The sequence below is a fragment of the Saccopteryx bilineata genome, chromosome 2 (genome assembly GCF_036850765.1).
Source record: "Saccopteryx bilineata isolate mSacBil1 chromosome 2, mSacBil1_pri_phased_curated, whole genome shotgun sequence".
Classification (NCBI taxonomy): domain Eukaryota; kingdom Metazoa; phylum Chordata; class Mammalia; order Chiroptera; family Emballonuridae; genus Saccopteryx; species Saccopteryx bilineata.
Genome location: NC_089491.1, coordinates 281,355,437 through 281,375,294, shown reverse-complemented (window position 1 = coordinate 281,375,294; position 19,858 = coordinate 281,355,437). Strand labels below are relative to the sequence as shown.

General features: G+C 52.0%; 1 protein-coding gene across 2 annotated transcripts; it reads left to right on the top strand.

Moving 5' to 3' along the window:
* Positions 1 to 19,230, top strand: SFT2D2 (SFT2 domain containing 2). Of its 2 annotated transcripts, XM_066261113.1 has the most exons (9): positions 1 to 156; positions 4,939 to 5,025; positions 5,249 to 5,334; positions 8,375 to 8,456; positions 9,838 to 9,873; positions 9,960 to 10,018; positions 12,378 to 12,482; positions 12,699 to 12,728; positions 14,422 to 19,230. In XM_066261113.1, exons 1-9 carry the CDS (start codon positions 94 to 96, stop codon positions 14,459 to 14,461), a joined length of 588 nt encoding a protein of 195 aa, XP_066117210.1. In that variant the 5' UTR covers positions 1 to 93; the 3' UTR covers positions 14,462 to 19,230. The 2 variants fall into 2 exon arrangements, with proteins under 2 accessions (XP_066117210.1, XP_066117211.1); XM_066261114.1 differs by lacking the exon at positions 12,378 to 12,482.
* The last annotated feature ends 628 nt before the right edge of the window (positions 19,231 to 19,858 follow it).

Below are 19,858 nucleotides of genomic sequence, written 5' to 3'. Positions count from 1 at the left end.
CGGGCACCTGGGCGGGGCGCACCCGGAAGGGCCGCGGACCGAGCGGCGCAACAGGCGGCGGCCGGGGGCTGCGGCGGCGCGGACCGGCCCGGGATGGACAAGCTGAAGAAGGTGCTGAGCGGGCAGGACACCGAGGACCGGGGCGGCCTGGCCGAGGTGAGTGCGCCCCCGCCCGGCCCAGGCGCGGGCTCGCGGGACGCTGGCTCGCGGGACGCGGGGCGCCGGCTGCTGGCTGTGGAAAGGAGCAGGACTTCCAGGATTTCCTGGACAGCGGCTCTGCTCCCCCTTCCCCGTGTCCCATCCCCGGCCGGGCTCCGCGCGGACCCCGGCCTCCCCTCCGCGCCTCCAGGGCGGGCCCGGACTTCTGGCTCCGGCCGTCGGCGTCTGTTTACCTGTGTCCGGCGCCCCATCCCCCCGCGCGGAGAGGGAGGCACTGGAGCGAAGCCCAGAACCAACTGCGAGGAGAGGCGGCACCTTGCGGACCCGGGTGGGGGGCTCGAGGGCCCGGCGAGGCCGGAGCCTCCTGAGTCAGGGGTTCTTCTGGCTCCGCGGGGCGGGTCCCGTGGCCGCGCCCGTGGGCTCCTTGACGCGTGTGTTCCCAAGGTGAGGCTGTGGGTGTGACACTCCCACCCGGCACTGTGCACATCTCCGTGTTGTGGAAACTGTCTCCATCGCGAAACCTCGGACTCCTGAGGGCGGGGAGCAACCCCCTCTCATGTCCCTGCCCACGCCGCCTGCGCGTGAACTCTGCGGACCTCCACCCCCCCCCCCCCACCCCCCCTGTCCCCGAGACTACTCCTTTCTTTGTTAGAAAGGTTTCGGTTGAGCTGAAACCTAGGCACTCATGCCCTGTGTTCTAGCGCCCCGTGGAATGTGTATTTCCTCTCTTGCTTTTTGCTTTTGTTTTCCTTTCTGGATAACAATAACACCTCTCTACTCTTTAGCGTGTGTTTCATGGGCCTCAGTTTTCCCATCTTTCCACTCAGAACCTATTTTTCCTCTCACTTGAATCAGTGTCTCCCTGTGGTTATCTCCCACGCTTCTTGCTTCAGCTTTTAGGGTGGCTGATGTTACTAAGTTTCGTGTGATGCCGGTACCTCCCCTCCAACGTGAAATCTCAGAACTGCGAACTTCACCTTAAGGAACACAATAGGAATCCAGTGTTGGAGGAATTGAGATTTAACTTTTTTTTTTTTTTCATTTCAAAACAGCTCAGTGGGTTCTTTTCAGTTTATTGCGTTTATTAGCTGGCCAAGGCTCAGGAATAATTTCATCAGTTCTTCTGGATTATTTTTGGCTTCTGTGGTGAACCCTCAACTGAAACCTCAGAGGGAGCTGAAGACAGTTTAGGGGGCTGACAGTCCCTGCTTATCCAGAGCTTTACGCCCTGTAGACAGTCAGCCAGCTTTCATGAACAGCCCGGCTTCCAGAGGGACATGTTTCTCTTCCGTCTTGAGGGGTGCTGAGGAGGACTGTTGACAGTGGGATGATGCTGATGTTATTTATATATTTAGAAAATAATCATGAATCAGTAGACAGACCCTCCAGAGTGAATGATGTGGTAAAGATTGAAGACTAAATGCTCAGTTTGGTTTTTACGTAAAGTGGCGACTGCTTGTGTTGGACACAGTGAAGGGCTTTGAAATGTTGGAAGCCCAGGCACATGTTAAATCTAGTTTAAAAAGAGTAGGTGCTCCTCTCTTATTCTAAAATACGGTTGTCACTTTTCTCTTTCTGAGTGTACATTCCTGTGGATGTCATCATTGAATGGCCCTTCCCGGTCCGAACTCCTGGGAAACAGTTCAGAACCCACTGAATTCATTTTGCAGGGTTATTTTTGGCTTCGTTCTTACTTGTTAGGTCAGGGCCTTTTTTAAAATGCCGGTCCTGACTTGATTGTCACATGTTTCCTGTGGATTTGAGGCTGGCGAAGCTGCCTGGTTCTGGGGTGGATTGTGTCTTATTCGGTTAAGTTGGACAGGTTACCTTGCAGCTTCTGCAAATTCACTATATAAGCTGTCAAGTCACCAGAAGCTAACGCTTTTAAAAACTTTTCTTCTTTTAATGCAAACAATAAAAGGAGGGCTGGTTCTGTTTCTCTTAGGTGGGAAACTAGGTGATTATAAAAATTACATACTTGGCCATCTAATCACAGATTGCCTTACGATGAGTTTCCTGATACTTCTTCATAACTGCACCCTACATCTTGAGTGTCAGTGGACTTCTTTCTAAAAGTATAGGTTTTGTGTTCTGACAAAGGACTCCAGGGACACGGCACCTGGTTGGGCAGCGCAGAAATGAGTCCTATCTTACCTGCTTCTCATTACCAGCCCTGTTTCCCGAACAGGTCTTAGCTTTAATTTTTTTTGGCAAGAGCCCATCTTCTGTCCACATCCCAGAGTCAAAGGGATCTTTGTGTCTACCAGTCAGACAGCGGGTGAGCAGATCGCCTCCACATTCTATCCCAGGTCCTGCGTTAGCGTCTCTAATTTCCAAAAAGTGTGTTAGCACAGTTTTCCAGCTGCCTTGCACTGAGAGAGACATTTTACACCAGCTGCGTTTATTTTCACCAGTTGGCAGAAAGAAATGTGTAGTTTTCCCAGAGTCCAGTTAGGAGAAGTGGAACAACGGCTTCCTCCTGCATCTGACCAAGAACGTGCCACCACATAGAGTGGAAAAACAGTGGTGAGAAGTTCTCTTCCCCCATCTTGGTAAACAAGGTGACATTTGGATGGAATTCAGCTTGAGAGACTGTAGGACCTACGTGTCACTTTCCTTCTGAAGGTAGAAAGCAGATTGATTCCTGGTTCTGGGGATTTGGAGTTTTACAGGGGCTAGAATCTTGCCGTCCTGTTGAGAGACTATTGGGTATTCCCAATGCCAGGATTAGTTCACCTTTGATACTTAACCGTATGGTTTATCCTCTTTTTTAAAAAAATAAAATAAAATGGGAACAAACAAACAAAAGGTTGAATTGTTTAATTTTATTTATTTTTTACAGAGACAGAGAGTCAGAGAGAGGGATAGATAGGGACAGACAGACAGGAACGGAGAGAGATGAGAAGCATCAATCATTAGTTTTTCATTGCGCGTTGCAACACCCTAGTTGTTCATTGATTGCTTTCTCATATGTGCCTTGACCGCGGGTTCAAGTTGGTGGGCTTTTTTGCTCAAACCAGATGAGCCCACGCTCAAGCTGGTGACCTCGGGGTCTCAAACCTGAGTCCTCTGCATCCCAGTCTGACGCTCTATCCACTGTGCCATCGCCTGGTCAGGCAGTTGAATTGTTTAAAATATCCTGTTGGTGCCAAGTAGCACTCAGGCAGCAGAGCCAGCCCAACCCTGTACCACACTTCTCTCCCTCCATGCAGCCCGGCGTTCTTTTCCACTGTGGCAAGGTAAGTCCTTCGGTTCTTGCATGAGAAGGAAGAGTCGTGGCTTTTGATTTTATTCTGTTCTAGGTGGGAGCTTGAACAGGTTAGTCCGAGGGGGTCTAACCTGGTTGGTGCTGCTGGATAACAGAGTATCATTTTGGAGGAGAGGTTTTCCTCTCATGGCACCAGGTGGCCCACATCTCTGGTCCTGACACCAAGCTCCCACTGCATGTTACTAGCCCCAAGCGTGCCTTTCCATGCAGGGTCATATGTTGTCATGTGTTCTTGCAGGTGCTGTGTGTGTGTGTGTGTGTGTGGGGGGGTGTTGCAGTGTAATGAACCCACCTTTAGTACGTGTGAATATATGGGGAAGGAGGAGAACCCCCTTTGATAACCTGTCCTAAATACCTTCCTCCTGGGTGGAGAGGAAGCCGTTCTGTGGAAATGCCTGCCACACCTGGGAGAGCCGCTGGTAGTCTTCGAGCTTCTGGTTTGACAGGAAGTTTGGAGACAGGGTTGAGAATAGGTCCCGAGCTGGGAACCCTCAAGGCTGAGGGAGTTGCCAGTCTAGCGCCTCCTGCAGCCTCTGCACATGCCTTCCTCCCTCAGCCGGTGGGACTGTAGTCAGCAGCTGCGGACGGTGCTGGCCACACAAGTAACCCTGTGTGATGGACCCTGGCCTGGCTGTCTGCCTTGGCTGTGCAGGGAAGCCTTCGGTCTCAGTGACAGCTGCCCATGCTCAGTGTGGAGCGGCTGTAGCCACTTGCCTTAGGTGGACAGACCTGGAAGGTCTGGTGCAGACACTTGGTTGACGCCTATGACATGGGGAGAAAACACTGGGGAGCTACTGACAGGCTCCCCTGTTTTAGCAGTTTTTCTGGAAATCTTGGCCTTTTCTGAACTTTGCTCTTGGGAGGCATTAATACTGGAGGCAGAGAGGCAGGATGGGTAAGGTGGTGATTAATTAACTAGGATCTGTCTCACGCTGACCTGGCTTGGCCGACGCCCACCCTGAAGAACAGCATTTATGACAGTGGCTGCCTCACTGGGCATCCGAGGAGGGGCAGCCCCAGCCCCAGCCCCCCAGCTCTCAGAGGTGCTGGCAGGAGCAGCAGCGGTCAAAGGGTAGCTGGGGGATGTAGGAGACAATGCCCAGTGGACATACCAGCCTGGGTGCTGTCCCTGGCTTTTCCCTGTCTCCGGGGCCCCTGCCTGGTGGAGCTCATACCTTTCCCATTGTGGACCTGGTCCTGCCTGGGCCACTTGAGGCTTGGGTGCTTGGGGGTCTGCCGTCCTGCCTTCCGGTTTGTAAAGGGGCTTGTACCTTGGGCAGCGTCTCCACTTAGGGCGGGGTCCAGCCTCCTACTGGCTCAGGACAGCACTCACTCATGGGCGGAGGAGGAGCTGGGTGTCACCACTCGGGAGGGCTCTGTGGCTGCGAGCGTTTTGGAGGCTGTGTCCCTGCCTTCCTCAGTACAGATTCACCCGCCGCTTCTATACTTAATCCTGTGCTTCCTTTGTCCTGGATGATGTCTGTAATCTGTGTTTTTTATTAAAACTTCAGGTGGCTGAGACATCTTCCTTAAGCTGGAATACCAGGATAAAAGGCTTCGCAGCGTGCTTTGTTACAGGAATTCTCTGTTCACTGCTGGTAAGGCCTCCCCGCTGTCCTGTGCCCTCCCCTGCCCCTGCCCTCTGTCTTTCCCCTGTCACCCCCCCATTCCCTGCGGCTCTTCACCGAGTGGATGGGTGGGAGGAGCGGGGTGGAGAGGGCGGTCGGAGGGCGGGGAGGGGAACAGGCTTCTCTGTTGCTCCCAGTCCTGGGACTGTGGGAGGGGCGCCTCACCAGCCCACACCTCTCCTTTACCTTCCAGGGCACGCTTCTGCTCTGGGTGCCCAGGAAGGGGCTGTACCTCTTCGCAGTGTTCTACACCTTTGGTAACATCGCATCGATCGGAAGGTAACAGTCTCTTAGTCTAACCGTAGCCAGTTATTAGATGGGGAAATGGCTGTGGATTGTGCTTGGAGTGGGAGGGGGGTAAAGGAGAGAGCCTCCGAAGTTTCAAGGATTTGGAGAGAAAAGAGGTAGTCGGAATATATCCCATCCATGTCCTGTGACTTCAAAAATACTTTTATATCTTAGTTGCCCTTTGAATATTTTATATCTTAGTTGTCTCCCTGGGAGAAAGCAGGAGATACATTAGTGTCGTGGTTTTACACACGAGGGAGCCATGACGCGGAGCAGCTGAGTGGCGTCTCTCGCGTCCCCAGCGCCCCCCTCTGCGTTGTTCTGGGTTTACTGCAGCCGGAGGCCGAGTCTGTGATTTCAGAAAGGTGCCCTCGGCCAGCAGCTGTGGGTGAAGCGTGTCATTATTCAGTGCAAGACCTGCTCGCAGGGCACGGGTCCTTTGCATGTGCTGTGGGCGCACAGACAGTGTGGGTCAAGTGCATTCACTCTCATGCTTCAGCCACACTGTGTGCTGACAACTCCAATCCTGCCTGCAGCTGGGGGGGGAGGTGCGGGTGGGGGTACTGGCCCGATCAGCCCGCTGGCCCTGAACTCAAGTCATCTTTCCTCCCTTCCCCTCCTATCCCAGTGAGTGGCCTCGGACTCCCAGGTGTCCACCCCCTTCCTGGTCATTCCTCATTGAGGCCTGGTGCTGACCTCTTCCTGGCTCCTTCCTCTTTGTCCCCATGGCTGTTGTCCCTCCCACGAGGAGCCTTGATCACACCCTGCTGGGCTCTGAGGATTGATTCAGAGACCAGTGTGGTTCGGTTCTGGGAGCTTGCTGGTCAGCCGGTCAGACAGGCATAAACTGATAATAGAATAGAAGCTGGAAAGACGGAGGCTCAGGATAGGGCAGCTGACCTGGTGTGGCCCGACTTGGGGACCGGGGCGGGCTTGCTTAGAGCACAGGGTGTATGAGCTGCTCTCGTCTAAGGCTGTGTCACTCATCTGAACATCTGAACGGCTGCAGGAGTCCACAGCCCCGTCCTCTACCTCATTCACCGCCCCCAACCGGCTGTTCATTCACTGCCCGCTGAGATCCTTCGTGGCTCTGGGTTCCTCCCTGCAGGTGGAGTCCCAACCCATCAGCATGCGTGCTGGTGAGGCCCTCAAGGTCCCCCGCACCCTCTCCCGCTGGCCCCCGGGGTACCCCAGCCAGGCCAAACCTCCTGCCTTTCCCAAATGTTTTTGTGCCTCTGCTCAGGCTGCGGCCTCTGCATGGAATGCCACCCCATGTACATCTCCTCTCTCTGACACCCCTGCCCCCCCATTTGATGGATACTTGCTCATTTGTTGAGACCTGGCTCAAAAGTCGCCTCTTGTATGGACCGCCTCCTAATCGCCTCCTCCCCTGCAGAGTCGATGACTTTTTGCAGATGGAGCTCTGCATGGCCTGTATATACTGCCTTGTTACAAGTCTGTAAGCCACTTGGTTGTTCTTGTCTGAGTTGTCTCTAGTTGTCCCCAGACCAGCTCTGTTTCTGGCTTTGAATATTAAATGATTGAGTGCCTGGCTTGGGCCACCGTTTTCAGACGTTGTTTATTAAAGGTAATGACAGTATATCATCCTGGCCCTCACATGTCTGCTGTGCCGCTGAAGCTCTTACATACTGACTTTTGGGGTGCAGGGGTTTGCTTTGGGCAGACAGGACAGATTATAATGTCGAGTCTAGACTGAGCAAAATAAATCTATGGGCTTGTTGTTTAGTTCGGACGAACTGCTAGTGAATCCTCACAGGACCCGCTTGGCAGCATTGCCCAGGGAAGTACCAGAGGGAGCTCATTGTCATTTTCAGCGTGTGTTTGGGAGTTTGTGGCTTTCCCTTGAATCTCGTGCTTGTGTCTTTCTGCTGCATCTCTTTTAAGACTGGCCTTGGCTATTGCTTTCTGTCCTGTTTTGGCTTTTAAATAGTGTGCACTCAGGGTCAAATATTTGACCCGAGAGCACAGCCTTGAATTCTGTTTGAAACTAAATAGCACGTCAAAGAGAGGTTGACTTATTTTTTAAAATTTTTGTTTCTGTGGAACACTCAGTAGCTCACGGGATCTGCTGGTTGGTTGGCTCACAGAAAAGCCTGGTTATAACAGGCTCCCACCCAGGTGACGCCACACGGGCACCTCTGTGAGGAGCCAGGAACTGACAAGACTGGCCCCGGCCCTGGCCCTGGTATGGCAGGTGTGAGGCTCTGCCCGCTATCCCCTGCCACCTCTCAGTTTCCATTCACACAGAAGGGGCGCAGGGGATGTCTTCCTGAGCTTCAGAACCTAACGGATGCGGGCTGGAATGCCGGCTCTGGAGGCTCCTTGCTGTGTGATCTCGGACCAGTCGGTTAACCTCTCTGAGCGTCACCTTCTCATCTCTGAAGAAGACGACTGGCAGAGTTGTTGAGGGGGTGACACATGAGAGGGGGGTGACATGTGGGCAGGTAGCAAACATTCGGCAGTTTGGAGATGATGCCACTGTCATTGGAAGTAGTCTCCGCAGATTATTGAAGGAAGATGAAAGAAATGCTTCCTTCTGAACATCAACAACCTAAGCCTGTAAGAGGTGGTTTTTCTTTCCTAAACTAGCTGAGTTTTTCTAGCTGGTTGGTTGGTTTCTGTGGGCAGACAGTGGAGGAGGCAAGGCGACACCTCTCAGCAAGGGGCCCCTCACCCAGTGGTGATGAATGTAGCCCCAGAGTCAGAGACCGACATGCCCCTACAGCCTAGATCTGCCATTTGCTAGTTGAGTGGTCTTGGACGGTAACCAACACCCCTTCTGGGCTGCTGCAGTTCCTTCCTCTGTAAAATACATATAAATGTTCCTGTGGACAACCCCGGAAGTGTTGACAGATTAAATGAAAATAATGCACACCAGGCCCTGCAGTGGGGTGCCCGGCACAGGGAGAGCTTCTCAGACGTCAGCCGCATCACTGCCGTGACTGCCGCAGGTCACCCCGTGCCTAGTGTCTCTGTTCTGGTCTGATGGGCCGTGTGTGTTTGCCCACAGCACCGTCTTCCTCATGGGACCGATGAAACAGCTAAAGAGGATGTTCGAGCCCACGCGTTTGATCGCCACCATCATGGTGCTGGTAAGATCTGCCTTTCAGCTGGGCTTTGGGATGGGGGTTTTATTTCTTCTCTGTGGCATTTTTTCCTCTTACACCTTTTGCCTTTCATCTTGGCCTGTAACCACTATTGCAGAAGGGAGCATTCTCCATCTAATAATTATCCCCCACGTTGTGTTTTCGTTGGTGTTAAGGTACTGCCAGTTTTATAAGGCGCCTCCAGAGGGCGCTGCTTGTCAAATGAACCAAGGTAATAGGGTAGGAAGTGAGAGCCCTAATGCCTTCCTACTGATGGGTGAAACCAATCACCAGCATAACTTAGAGGGAATAACTCGGAAACACTAGGTTCATTCTCTCGAGTGGAATCCAATCTCGTAGGGGGGGGGGGGGCTCTTTTTCCTCTTGTCCTGTGACTTTGGGATCCATCGGTCTTCCTCGTGGCCCATTGCCCTCGTTCTCTGCTCTGATGATAGTGCCTTCAGTCTTGTCCTCTCTCCCTATCCCACTAACCAAGAATGCCTGTTCTTTCTTTGGGCTGTTCTCTTCCATGTGACCAATCAGAATCATTCCGGACCACGTGCTTTTACCCTTTTATTATAAGCATCAGTATTGCAACATTGGGAGCGTGGTCAGCGTACTTTTCTGCTTAGTTTCATTGGTGTACCTCTTATTTGTTCAAATAGGAAAGTTTTCTGAGGCCGTGCCCATGTTTATTTTGTGTCCACTCGGAGCATTGGGCACAGTGCTGGACACAAAGAAAATACTTAGGACATATTTCTTGTGAAATTACTGTTAGCACGACGGGAGCTGGGGAATCTGTCATTCTTGGCCTGTGGCAGAGGCAGACGGTCTCGTAGAAAGAACTTTCTAAGGAAGGACCTAGGGTAAATATCAGGTGACAAGGAAACAAGTAACCGACTCGCTGACTGTGAGCGTGGCATCTCAGATTAACCTTTGTCCTCGAGTGGCTTTTTCTACCCTCAAGACTGGTGTTTGGCAGGAGTTACAAGGCAGGGGGTGCGTGTGAAACCTACGTTAGTACGTTTGAATTGAAAGGCGGATGGACACATGGGCGGACCAGAAAAATGTGATTTTTGTTTGCTCGGCAGAGATTCTGGGAGAACTGGGAAGTAGAAGAGGATCCTTCTCTGTTTAATCTACTTGACTTCTTATTGGCCAGTTTTAATTTCATCGCGGTTTTAACTCTTCCGTCAAATGTGGGCGCCCGGGCGGGTGGTGCGCTTTGATACAGAGGGCGCGTCTGGTGGCCGCCGCCACCCCAGAGCCCGACGGCTGCGGCCTGATAAGTGTCAGTGTGAGTTTGCCAGGAACGATAGGTCTTGACCGGGTGTCCCCTGCATGTCCTGTTGTTAACGCAGCACTTGTTTGCTTTCTCTCTCCCTAGCTGTGTTTTGCGCTCACCCTGTGTTCGGCCTTTTGGGTAAGTTGATGTGTGCGTTCTCCATCATTGTTCTGGGTCCTGCGCTCTGCACCTGTGCTCACGGCACCCTCTCGCTTTCCTTGCAGTGGCACAACAAGGGGCTCGCCCTCATCTTCTGCATTCTGCAGTCGTTGGCCCTGACGTGGTAAGTGGCCTTTTTACCAGTTCCTGCCCACAGTGGTCTCTGACAACCCCCCCCCCCCCCAAGGTGATGGAATCCAGCAAGCTGTTGGTGGGGGTGGGGGTGGGGTGGGAGAGGGAGAGGGGTTAGGAAAGCACTGAAGCTGTTCCGTGGAAGAATCCTCAAGGACACAGGTGACATCAGGCCCCAGACCAAAAGCCTGTCGCCTCGGCCCCCTGCCTGTAGATGGCACACGTGGGTCTGGGAGGCCGTTGGCTGGTGGCAGCAGCATTTGTGCAGGGCTCTGGGCTGATTTTGTGATGTTAGTCATGTTCCAGGGCCACTGGTGTCCAAGGAGAGTGAGGATAATAGTGAAGTCTTACAGGGGCCGGTTAAAAAGAGGTGGTGCGTCCAGACAGCGTTAAAGAGAAAGGGAAGTGGTAAGAACAATAAGGGAGCATGACATTTGGGATGGGATGACTCACTGAACAGAGGGACAAAGAGCGAATTGTCAGCAGGATGCGGGGAGCAGCGAGGGACCGGAAGCCACGTGGTGGGCTGCAGGGGCAGCATATGTGCTGGAGGCCTGTTGGCAAGACCGGGAGCTATGGCTCCAAGGCTCCTGGAGACGTGGTGGTTTGAAACCACAGATGGGGCTGTGGGTTCACAGCCCTTTCACACTGGTCCAACGTCAAAGATGGGGTGGGGTGGCACATGTGGAATCTGTAGACATTTCTGTAATACTTGCATAGTTGATCAAGGGGTGATGTTTGCCGGACACTTTCAGTGCAGATGTGACTGATCTACTTTGGCGGAAAAAAAAAAAGTTTGCTCTGTTGCAATGAAAAGAGGACTGCAAGTTTTTAAGTGTCCAAGGATCAGTTCTTACTCCTGTGGGGCAGACTGGACCCTGAGACTGCACGCGGAGCGGCCCAGCCCTCCCCTTCGCAATTTGGGACTTTTCAATGTACTGTCACTGTGCCTTGGGGACTTGACTGTGTTCACAAGTGGAGGAGCCTGGTAGAGTGTAAGATAGGAGAAGAATGACATTCTGATTTTAATACGATGCACATTTTTGCAGCAGGTGCTGAAAGGGCCTAGTGTGACTGCTTATGTTTATATTTTTGTTTTTTGGGGGCAGACCTTTGTACCCACATACACTTGGCTTCCTTTGCTTACATATTCCCCCCCCCCATCTATGGGGGATATTTTCCAAGACCCCTGTGGATGCTTGAAACCATAGATGGTACTGAAGCCTGTATACGCTATGCTTTTTCCTACACCTACACACCTATGATTAAGTGTAATTTATACATTAGGCACAGTAAGAGGAAGCAGTTAACAATAACTAATAGAGCTGGGAGTCTGGTCTCCATCTGGATGTTCCCTGCATGTATCTCACAGTGGCTCCAAACTCAGAACTGAACAGTTGAGACAGTTTACTATAGAGTTATGTCGCCGTGGTCTGTAGCGCTCTCTCTGTCAAAGTATCTCACTGTCAGAGACCGAGATGATAAAATGCCCTCTTAATTCGAGAACTTTGCCCTCTTCACCTACTGGCAGCACTTTCTGGCTTCTCTTTGGGGCATATAGGGATTATAGCATCGTAACTCGTGCCCTTGGGGGCTGTTGTTAAGTGAAATAAGGGTGACTTGAATGCCAGACCTGCAATGCCCTGGCAGTCGAGCTGGTCACTAAGTGACCATCGGGCAGCAGTGTCTACAGCGTGGGGATGCTGGGCACAGGGGTGTTTCAGGTCCTGGGAGGGACAGGGCAGGATAGCATGAGATTTCATCGTGCAACTCAGAATGCACACCATTTAAAACTCAGTTTCTTCTGGAGTTTTCCATTTCATATTTTCGAACCACAGTTGACCATGGATAACTGCAACCGTGGAAAGCGAAACTTTAGATAAGGAGGGGACTACTGTAGGCCAACTTTAAAGCCAGTTTCTCAGGATTCAGCGTTCCTGCAGGCTCAGGCAAATGGCGATATCCCCTCAGACACCGATGTATTCCGACCGTGTTTGATTTTTCTCAGGGTTGACCAGTTGACACCTCTCCTGACCCCCAGGCCTAGTCCTCAGGGTCGTGAACGGCCTCCTCTCCGCTTGGTTCCTTGTGGGCAGAGGGTTGAGCTAGCTGGGGCCACCAGGCTGTCTTTGGAACTTGGCTCTTTGAAGAATCACAGCTTGCTTATGTTTTCATCTCATTAGAGTAGTTGGTACTAGGGTTTTATTATTTTTTTTTCTGTTCTTCCTTTTTTTAAAAATTAATTGGAGCAGAGCAGAAAATGTATCCGAGCGGGTAGACGTGCTAGGCGGTTGAGGATTTGTAAGCTATTAGAGGACGGCCGGTCTCAGTTGTGTTTGGAATTCTTTCAGGATAGGCCTCTGTGCCATCGGGATTTCTGGAATCTGCCTGTGTCAGGGGATCCTGGTGGCTCAGCGGGTGAAGCCTCCTCCACTCCCCCGCCTCGTGTGCCTGAGGTGACGCCCCTCTCTAGTATACTTGTGGCACAGTGTGTGTGTGTGTGTGTGTGTGTGTGTGTACGTACCCTCCACCCTGAGGTGTGTGTGTGTACCCTCCACCCTGAGGGGCGGGAGCCCCATAAGTCACTGCAGATACTCTTACAGCTCAGAAGCCCGTCCTGCTGTGCTCATCCACACTTTATTTAATCTCATCTTTTTTGTTTCTCGTTTTAGGTACAGCCTTTCCTTCATACCCTTTGCAAGGTAAGCTCGACTGTCCGGGACCATAGTGTCCGTCACGTGGGGGCGTGGCTGGGCTAGCTAGGGGCTTGTTAGCTGCTGCGTGCTTTCCGCAGTTGCGTGCTCTTTTAACTTTGCGAAGATCCTTTGAGACAGATGGGCAGATGTTGTCTACCTGTTTTGTAGATTAGTAAGCTAAGGTGCCCCCACCCCCATTTACAACCGGGCATGGGCACGGACCCAGAGGCTCCTGCCGCCCTGCCCATCCTGCTGTGGCCTGTAGTAGGCACTTGCGCACTACTGCTCCCGTCCCCTGCGGCTTTGGGGAGGTTTTCTTGAAGGTGGACAGTAGCACTTTGGTATCGCTGAGCAGGAGGTGGCAGGATTGAAGTTGGTGCTTGTTTCCTTACAGCCCCTCACAGATGGGAACCGTTCAGGGAAGGGTTTATAAAGGGGAGGTAAGCCGGGCCCGCGTTTCGTAATGAGCACTGTGACCTGGAGCAGCGCCCTGACCCCTCTGGCCTCAGAGACCCCTCGATGACTAGAGTGGGAAATCTTAAACCAGCACTTTCAGTGGTCTTTGCCTCCGACTCTGTTCTGATGTCACCATTTCATTTCCATTCCTCTCTTGTTAACTGAAAAAAAAAAAAAGCTTTTTTCCCAACCTGGGCCGAGAAAATGAGAGACGGGCGTGAGCTGAGGGGCAGGCTCACGTCTGACGCATCCAGGCCTGTTGCCAATGGAGACTTGGGGAATGTTGCCGAGTGAGCAGTTGGGTGACGATTTAAAAGCCCATCACGTGGAAGGCAGCTCAGGTGGCTTTCCGAACAGGCTCTCGCTGTCCCGAGCCCCTAATAAGGTCACATGTAGTGTGAGCTTCCAGGAGGGATCTCCTCTGGCCATAAAACCCTTCCTTGCACAGAGCATCTCCTGGCAGGAACCGCAGGGCAGAGCATAGCTTAAGAAGCATTGTTCTAGAATGATCCTGATATTCAAGCACAGTGCCTGCTCACGTGGGTGCATTCACTCACCGCTCGCTCCCTCGGGTGGGCACCAGAGCTGAGAATGGGGGGTGGGGTGAGCTGGTGTGACAGCCCGGGTCTGAATGCCTCTTGAGCGGCACAGCAGTTTATCGGGCGCCCAGCCTTGCCGTGCACGCTCCCCCCACTGCCTTCCAGGGCGGACACCTGGATTGGGCTGCCCAGCATGTCAGCATGCCCCGTGCCGCAGAGAGGTCCCCCGTGCCAGGGAGCTGCTGGAAGAGGTCCTGCGCACACTTCTGCTGCTTGCTTAGAACAGAGAAATCCCCCCGCGCCTGTTTCTCTTAAACACATTGGCGTAGTGTGTTCTGTGGTTCGGGTTGCCAGAGAGTGCCCTGTCAGGATGCATTGCGTGGTTTCTGACAGCCTCTGCTTCCTTCCCTCTTTTTCTTTGACTGTCGTGGTGGCTGTCATTTAGTGAGTACTGACCCCGTTCAGTGTGCTCATTTCCTCCACTGGTCTGTGGGGTGAGTGGGGAATCTCCCCTTTTACAGCTGAGACATTTGCGACGCAGACAAGACAGGTGTCCTGCCCAGGAGGTTGGACCCCACGGCCTGAGTGCTTTCTGCTCTGCGCAGTGCTCCTCTGGGTGCCAGGACATCTGCAAGAGGGTCTCTGCCCCTTCTGGACCTGGGGGGTGACGCTCTCCCATTGACCTGTTGTGTCTTTTCTCCTAGGGATGCCGTGAAGAAGTGTTTCTCTGCTTGTCTGGCATAACACGCAGCCCGTTGCGCCAAGCTTTGGGAGGCTCTGTGGACAGAAGCTGGCGGACAGTTTTTGTAAATACCTTCTCACCCTCTCACTCACAGATACATGCCTTTCTATCTTGCCGTGGTGGGTTTGTGTGACCCAGACGTTTGCGGATGGCTTTTGGTGTCCCTGATCCCACATGTCTTAGCAGCACTGTAAGAGGGATGGGTCCTGTATCTCCTGGAGAGGAATGGTCCTCGTCACCCCTTTCCTCTTTGGGTGTCGTTTCCCTGAGCGCTCATGAATAAAAACCGCGTTAAGCAGCAGATACGCCTCGGGAGCCAGGAGGGCGCGGCGGCGACGGGCAGCCACATCAGAGACAGCAGGGGTGCGGCAGGAAGGGACAGTGTTTGGGGCCCCACGCGGACTTTGTAGACTTGTCCCTCAGCTGGGAGACCATCACTCATGGCCGCGCAGCGTGGACATGCTTGTTCTCTGGGTCTGGGGACCAGTGACCGCCCTCCTTCCTGACCACTGTGCGAGCTGTGCAGAGCCTGGCCGTGGGGCGGGGGGAGCACGTTTTGGTGACAGGTGTATTTGAACCTACACCTCGGCTCTTGCAGATTCCACCCTGGCTGTGGAGCGGCCTTGTGACGTCAGCACACCCTCTGATTCTCTTGGGTTGGTTTGTTTTCTGTCTCGCTTTGCTCACGACCTCTCGGAACTTGATGGAGAGAGAACAAAGCAGGGAAAAGGCTGCTTTTCCTTCTGGATAAGAGCTGACAGGAGGCGGAACTGTGTGCTGCTCTCTGCTGCATTGTGTGTGGGGGAGGGGTCTTCATGGTTCAGACGTGGAGTAGGGCCAGGGAAGAGTGGGTAGGAAGGCAGAACCTCACCGTGGGGCCAGCAGGATGTAAGCACACCTGCCCCGTGACCCTCAGCAGTCCAGGCCTAGGCACCTGGGCCCGTGCTGGGAACGCTGGAAGACAAGACACCCCGCGCTGCAGGGCGGTCACGGCCCCGCCTGGTACCTGACCGCAGAGAGGGTTTGTGTCCTGGGTCTTGTCTGCCCCAGCCTCAGCCTCTTTCACGATCCCGTGTTTCCTCTGCGGCTCTGGGTGCGCCTCCTGTAACCGGGTTCCCTGTCGGCATCAGCCTGCGACTCCATTGGTCCCGGTCCCTTCATGCTACTGCAGAACCTCCTGCCCCATCTCCCTTTGGGAAGCGCCCTGGATCTGCGGACTCTGCAGTGTTTCTTGAGTGTCCTCTCAGCTCCTGGCTGCCTGACCGCTGGAATGGCCTTCCTCGCCAGAGCTCTTGGCGCGGCAGGACCGCCACAGTTGCCCCATAGAGGAGGGAGTCTCTGCTTGCCCTGTTGCCCTGCAAGCTCCAGCTGCCCACTTGGGCTCTTGCTCTGGGAGCCTCCACACCAGAGGCGGCGGCTATCTCCTTGCGGGGGGCTCTCGTGGACACTTGCTCCCTCTGTGCTGAGCCCTCAGGCTGGCCAAGCTTTCCCTGTGAGCTGGGAGGTCTGGACGTGCCCCGTGGGGCCCGAGTGAGCAGCTAGTCTCTCCAGGTCTTTCCGAGGCATCCTGTCTGAGGCTCGGTCCCCAGCCTGCTTTTGGCCAGGAAGGGAGATTAAACCCTACCCTCTGGCTTTTGTGGGTATTTTCACATCCCAGGTACCTCTCGGAGACAGTTCATACCTCTGAAGGGCTCTGAGTTGCCTTTTAACACGGCAGCAGGCTGTGTAGTGTAGTGGTTGGTAGTGAGCCTGGGCTTTGATGTCAGACATGATCTGGATGTGAGTTGTGTCACATTGAACAAGTTGTTTCCCCTGCCGGGTTGTTGCAAGACGCCAGTGAGAGGCATGTCCAGTCTCAGCACGGGGCCCAGCATGGGTGAATGGTATCGCAGCAAATGGTAGGTCATACTATTTAATCCCAGAAATAACCGGTGACCGTTGAAGGTGACAGGGTGAATGCCTCTGGCTGTTAATTTATCAAAAAAAATTATCTAGTATATACTTCACACCTGGCACTGTAGGTATTGCCACACATGATCTCATTTAAATTCGCAATAGCATCTAGTGGTCCTGTCTCTGTTATTAAGGAGGAAGAACAGCTTCAGGGTAAGCGGTCTGTGCCCAGTCTCACCAGTAGGGGGCGTTGGCTATTGTAGAAAAGCTTCTGCTTTGGTGAAACCTTCATGGCCTGTGGCCAGGTGGCTCAGACTGCTCCAGTCAGGATGCTTGGGCAGCTTTTGGCTGATCCTGCCTTCCAGGATCTTCCAGAAACACGCATTTCTCCTGCTGCTTCCCATTCTGTGCTTGCTTCTGACTTATTTTCATCTGCCAGACTGTGGGAGGAAGACAGAACCGAACTCTACCGAACGCGGTTCCCAAGCAACAGTGCTGGATCAAAGCAACCTGGGGGAGGAGACCATGGTGCTGGTGGTGGTCTCTTTTCCGACCCCCTGCCTGCCACACTCCCCCATTCCCTGCTGGGTGAAGGAGAGACCATTGCATTTTTAGAGTGAAGGGAGCCAGCCATTGAGGTGACTTGTAGACGGGAAATGTGCTCACCTGAGGTTACAGTGCCCGCTGTGTGGACACCAGCCCAGCTGGTCCTCCCTGGGCGTGCTGGCTCTATAATCTCTGGGCTGGGAGGTTGGGAGCCACAGGGCTGTTCCCATGTGGAGCGCTCTTCCCCCCACGCCCCTCAGAGACTGCCTCTCATCTCTTGTCTCACTCTGCCCTGGTTCTCCACACCCGCACCTGGCACTGGGTCCTGTCCTCCTCCCCTGGCATAAGCTGCCACCTCTCTGGGAGGGGCGACACTGCCTCTAGCTGAGCACTTTCACTGGGTGCTGATCTCTCCCGTGGGGCCTCTAGCCGTCACTGTGTCAGGTGACTCGGTGGAGTGTTTAGCAGACTGCTACCTCCCCGCCACCCCAATCACTGCACCCCAATCACTGCATGCTTGGAAGCAAGAAGCAAAATCCCAAAATGCATCTTAATTGGATGACTTTTGCCTAAATCCATTGGAAAACAAGAAATGGGTCTTTTGTTAAAAGGGGGGGTTCTGGCCTGGCCGCGGCTGGGTTCGGCAGCGCCACGCACTGCTATGTGAGTGAGGAGACCTAGTGGATTGACTTGAGGTGCGGAGCCACAGCCCGGTGTCAGCTCCCTTTCTCTGTGGGCAGCCCGGGCCAGCCCGCCTGCGTCCCCTCGGAGAACTGCCCGGGGTTGGCTGCAGGATGACAAGACACTTAAAAATTCACAACCAGCTTCCTTTTCAGCACATAACCCACAACAAAGAATCAGTGTTGGAGGTGTTTAAAGCCACTTTGATAATTTTGGTAGAGGTTTTTCATTTTAAAATCCAAGACTTTTTTGTTGTTGTTGATGGTTTAAGATATGCTGTAGTTTCTTTGCAGGTAGCATTTTTTAGAAAGCTAAGAGGCCTTCAGCTGAAGTTAAATACAGATTTATATCTGCATATCTCTTTATAAAATAATTTAGAAGTCCAAATTTTTTGGGAAATTCTTATTTAAAAAGAATTGGTTGGGGAGGTTGAGTTCTGTGACTTTAAAGCACCATCTCACTTGTAGCTCGATGAAATTCTGAGGTCTTGAGTTTTAGGTCGAGTAAAAAGGGAAGGGGAGGGCTGTGTCATTTATTTGATCCTCAGTCGCTCGAGACATAGGGTGGTTAGTTCCCCTTTGAGACTCGTTCCAGTTCTGCCCTTGAATGCACAGTGACCCTCCCAGCATGCTGCCGCCCTGCCATTGAGCGCTCGGGTTGCCCCTGCACCCAGAGCACGGGCGGAGGTCTCATCCAGGGCTTATGAGACGGGCCCAGGGAAGCTGACAGGAGCCGCGGAGCCTTTGCTAACGTAAATTGACAGAATAAAATCACCTCCTTCCTAGCAGGAGCTCGTGAAACGATAATGGGCTCAGAAATGTACTGAGGGGAAAAAAATCTGCAGTAGGCATGAGCTGAGTATGGGAAAGAATGAGTTCACTGGACGGGAGAAGCATGGCCCTTGGAAGCGAACGGGCAGTCTGTGGCATTGTGGTAAGCAATGCTGATGGATGCACTCACAGCAAAGCATGTCTTTGCTTCAAACTCACAGTACCAAAAAAACCCGTCAGGGACAAAAGTTCCCTGATATAGATAAACAGGCTGCCTAAACCAAACATACCTCCAGGCATCCTGTAAGACCAGGCTGAGATGGTGTCTGGATAGATGGTGCTTGCTGCTTGTCAAACTTCCATGCTAGAAGGAAGTCATGAGCCTTCCCCTGAGTGTGGACCTTGTACAGGACTTGGGTAACGTCCTAAAGGGGAACCATAGCTCACGTTCAATCTTGGTAGTCTTTCTGTGGTGAAAAAGTGTTTATTTTTGCCTTTGGTATATTTGCTTGACTTAGCCATTTTGAGCAAGGAAAAGAAACACAAAACCCCTCTGAACTCCCTCTTTGTCAATGCTGATTGTGAAGTTGGGGGTGAAGATGTTCAGAAGTCCAGGGGGGATTTCTATGCCTTCATAACATCGGTGCCTGTTCTAATGAGGAGCTTTTAAAACACTTTGTTAAAACATGAATCACTTTTTGAGCTTTTAAAACACTTTGTTAAAACATGAATCACTTTTTGTAATTGTATTGTAGATAGTAATTTTGAATGCTGCTGGCTGAATAACTGAGTTTTTTGTATCCAAAAACATTCGTGTCTGCTACTTTTCCTACCTGGAGACAATTTCATACAATAAAGATTGTGCCCTTTTTACTAGCTCATGTCAAAGAGAAAGAATTTTGCTGATATTAAGCCCCACCCCTCCAAAATATCACAAAACAATTCTTTTTATGCTTTTCTTTTTTCTCTTCTTTAATAAACAATAGCATTGTGATCTTTAATAAAGCTAGTGTTGTCTTTTATTTGTGTTTGTTTTTCCAGGAGTCAATGCATACAAGTGAACTTTTATGACTATAAGGAAGGACTGTGTCTTTAATATGAATCCTTAATGGGTAGGATGCACTGTAGGCACTTACAGGTAATTTTTTAGCTGAATTGTATGTAGTTCTCTCTTTCAGATGACTTAGGCATTAACATGGTTCTAAGGGCAGTTTTGAAGGTTTTTGAAAGGTAAGAAATTTTTCAAGTATTTATTTTGGGATATTCCTGCCCACCTTAGCTTGTTTAGTCCCATTACGTAAACTAGGTTTATCAAATCAGTTAGCATAAAGTTGTTTGTGTATATATATATATTTTTATGTCTGTCGGATTTGTAGTTGTATCTTTTCTTTCATTGCAGATGATGGTACTTTGTGTCTCCTCTCTTTACTTTGATTAGTCTAGCTTGAGGTGTACGATGTTTCTTGATTATTTCAAAGAAAACTCGGTTAAAAAGATCAGGACACTTAA

What these genes read in the sequence shown, in the direction of transcription:
- SFT2D2 (XM_066261113.1), top strand. Translation starts at nt 94, where the DNA reads ATGGACAAGCTGAAGAAGGTGCTGAGCGGGCAGGACACCGAGGACCGG. An exon ending in TCGCCACCATCATGGTGCTG is followed by an intron (nt 8,457 to 9,837) that starts GTAAGATCTGCC and finishes CTCTCTCCCTAG; the next exon opens with CTGTGTTTTGCGCTCACCCT. An exon ending in CCCCGCCTCGTGTGCCTGAG is followed by an intron (nt 12,483 to 12,698) that starts GTGACGCCCCTC and finishes TTCTCGTTTTAG; the next exon opens with GTACAGCCTTTCCTTCATAC.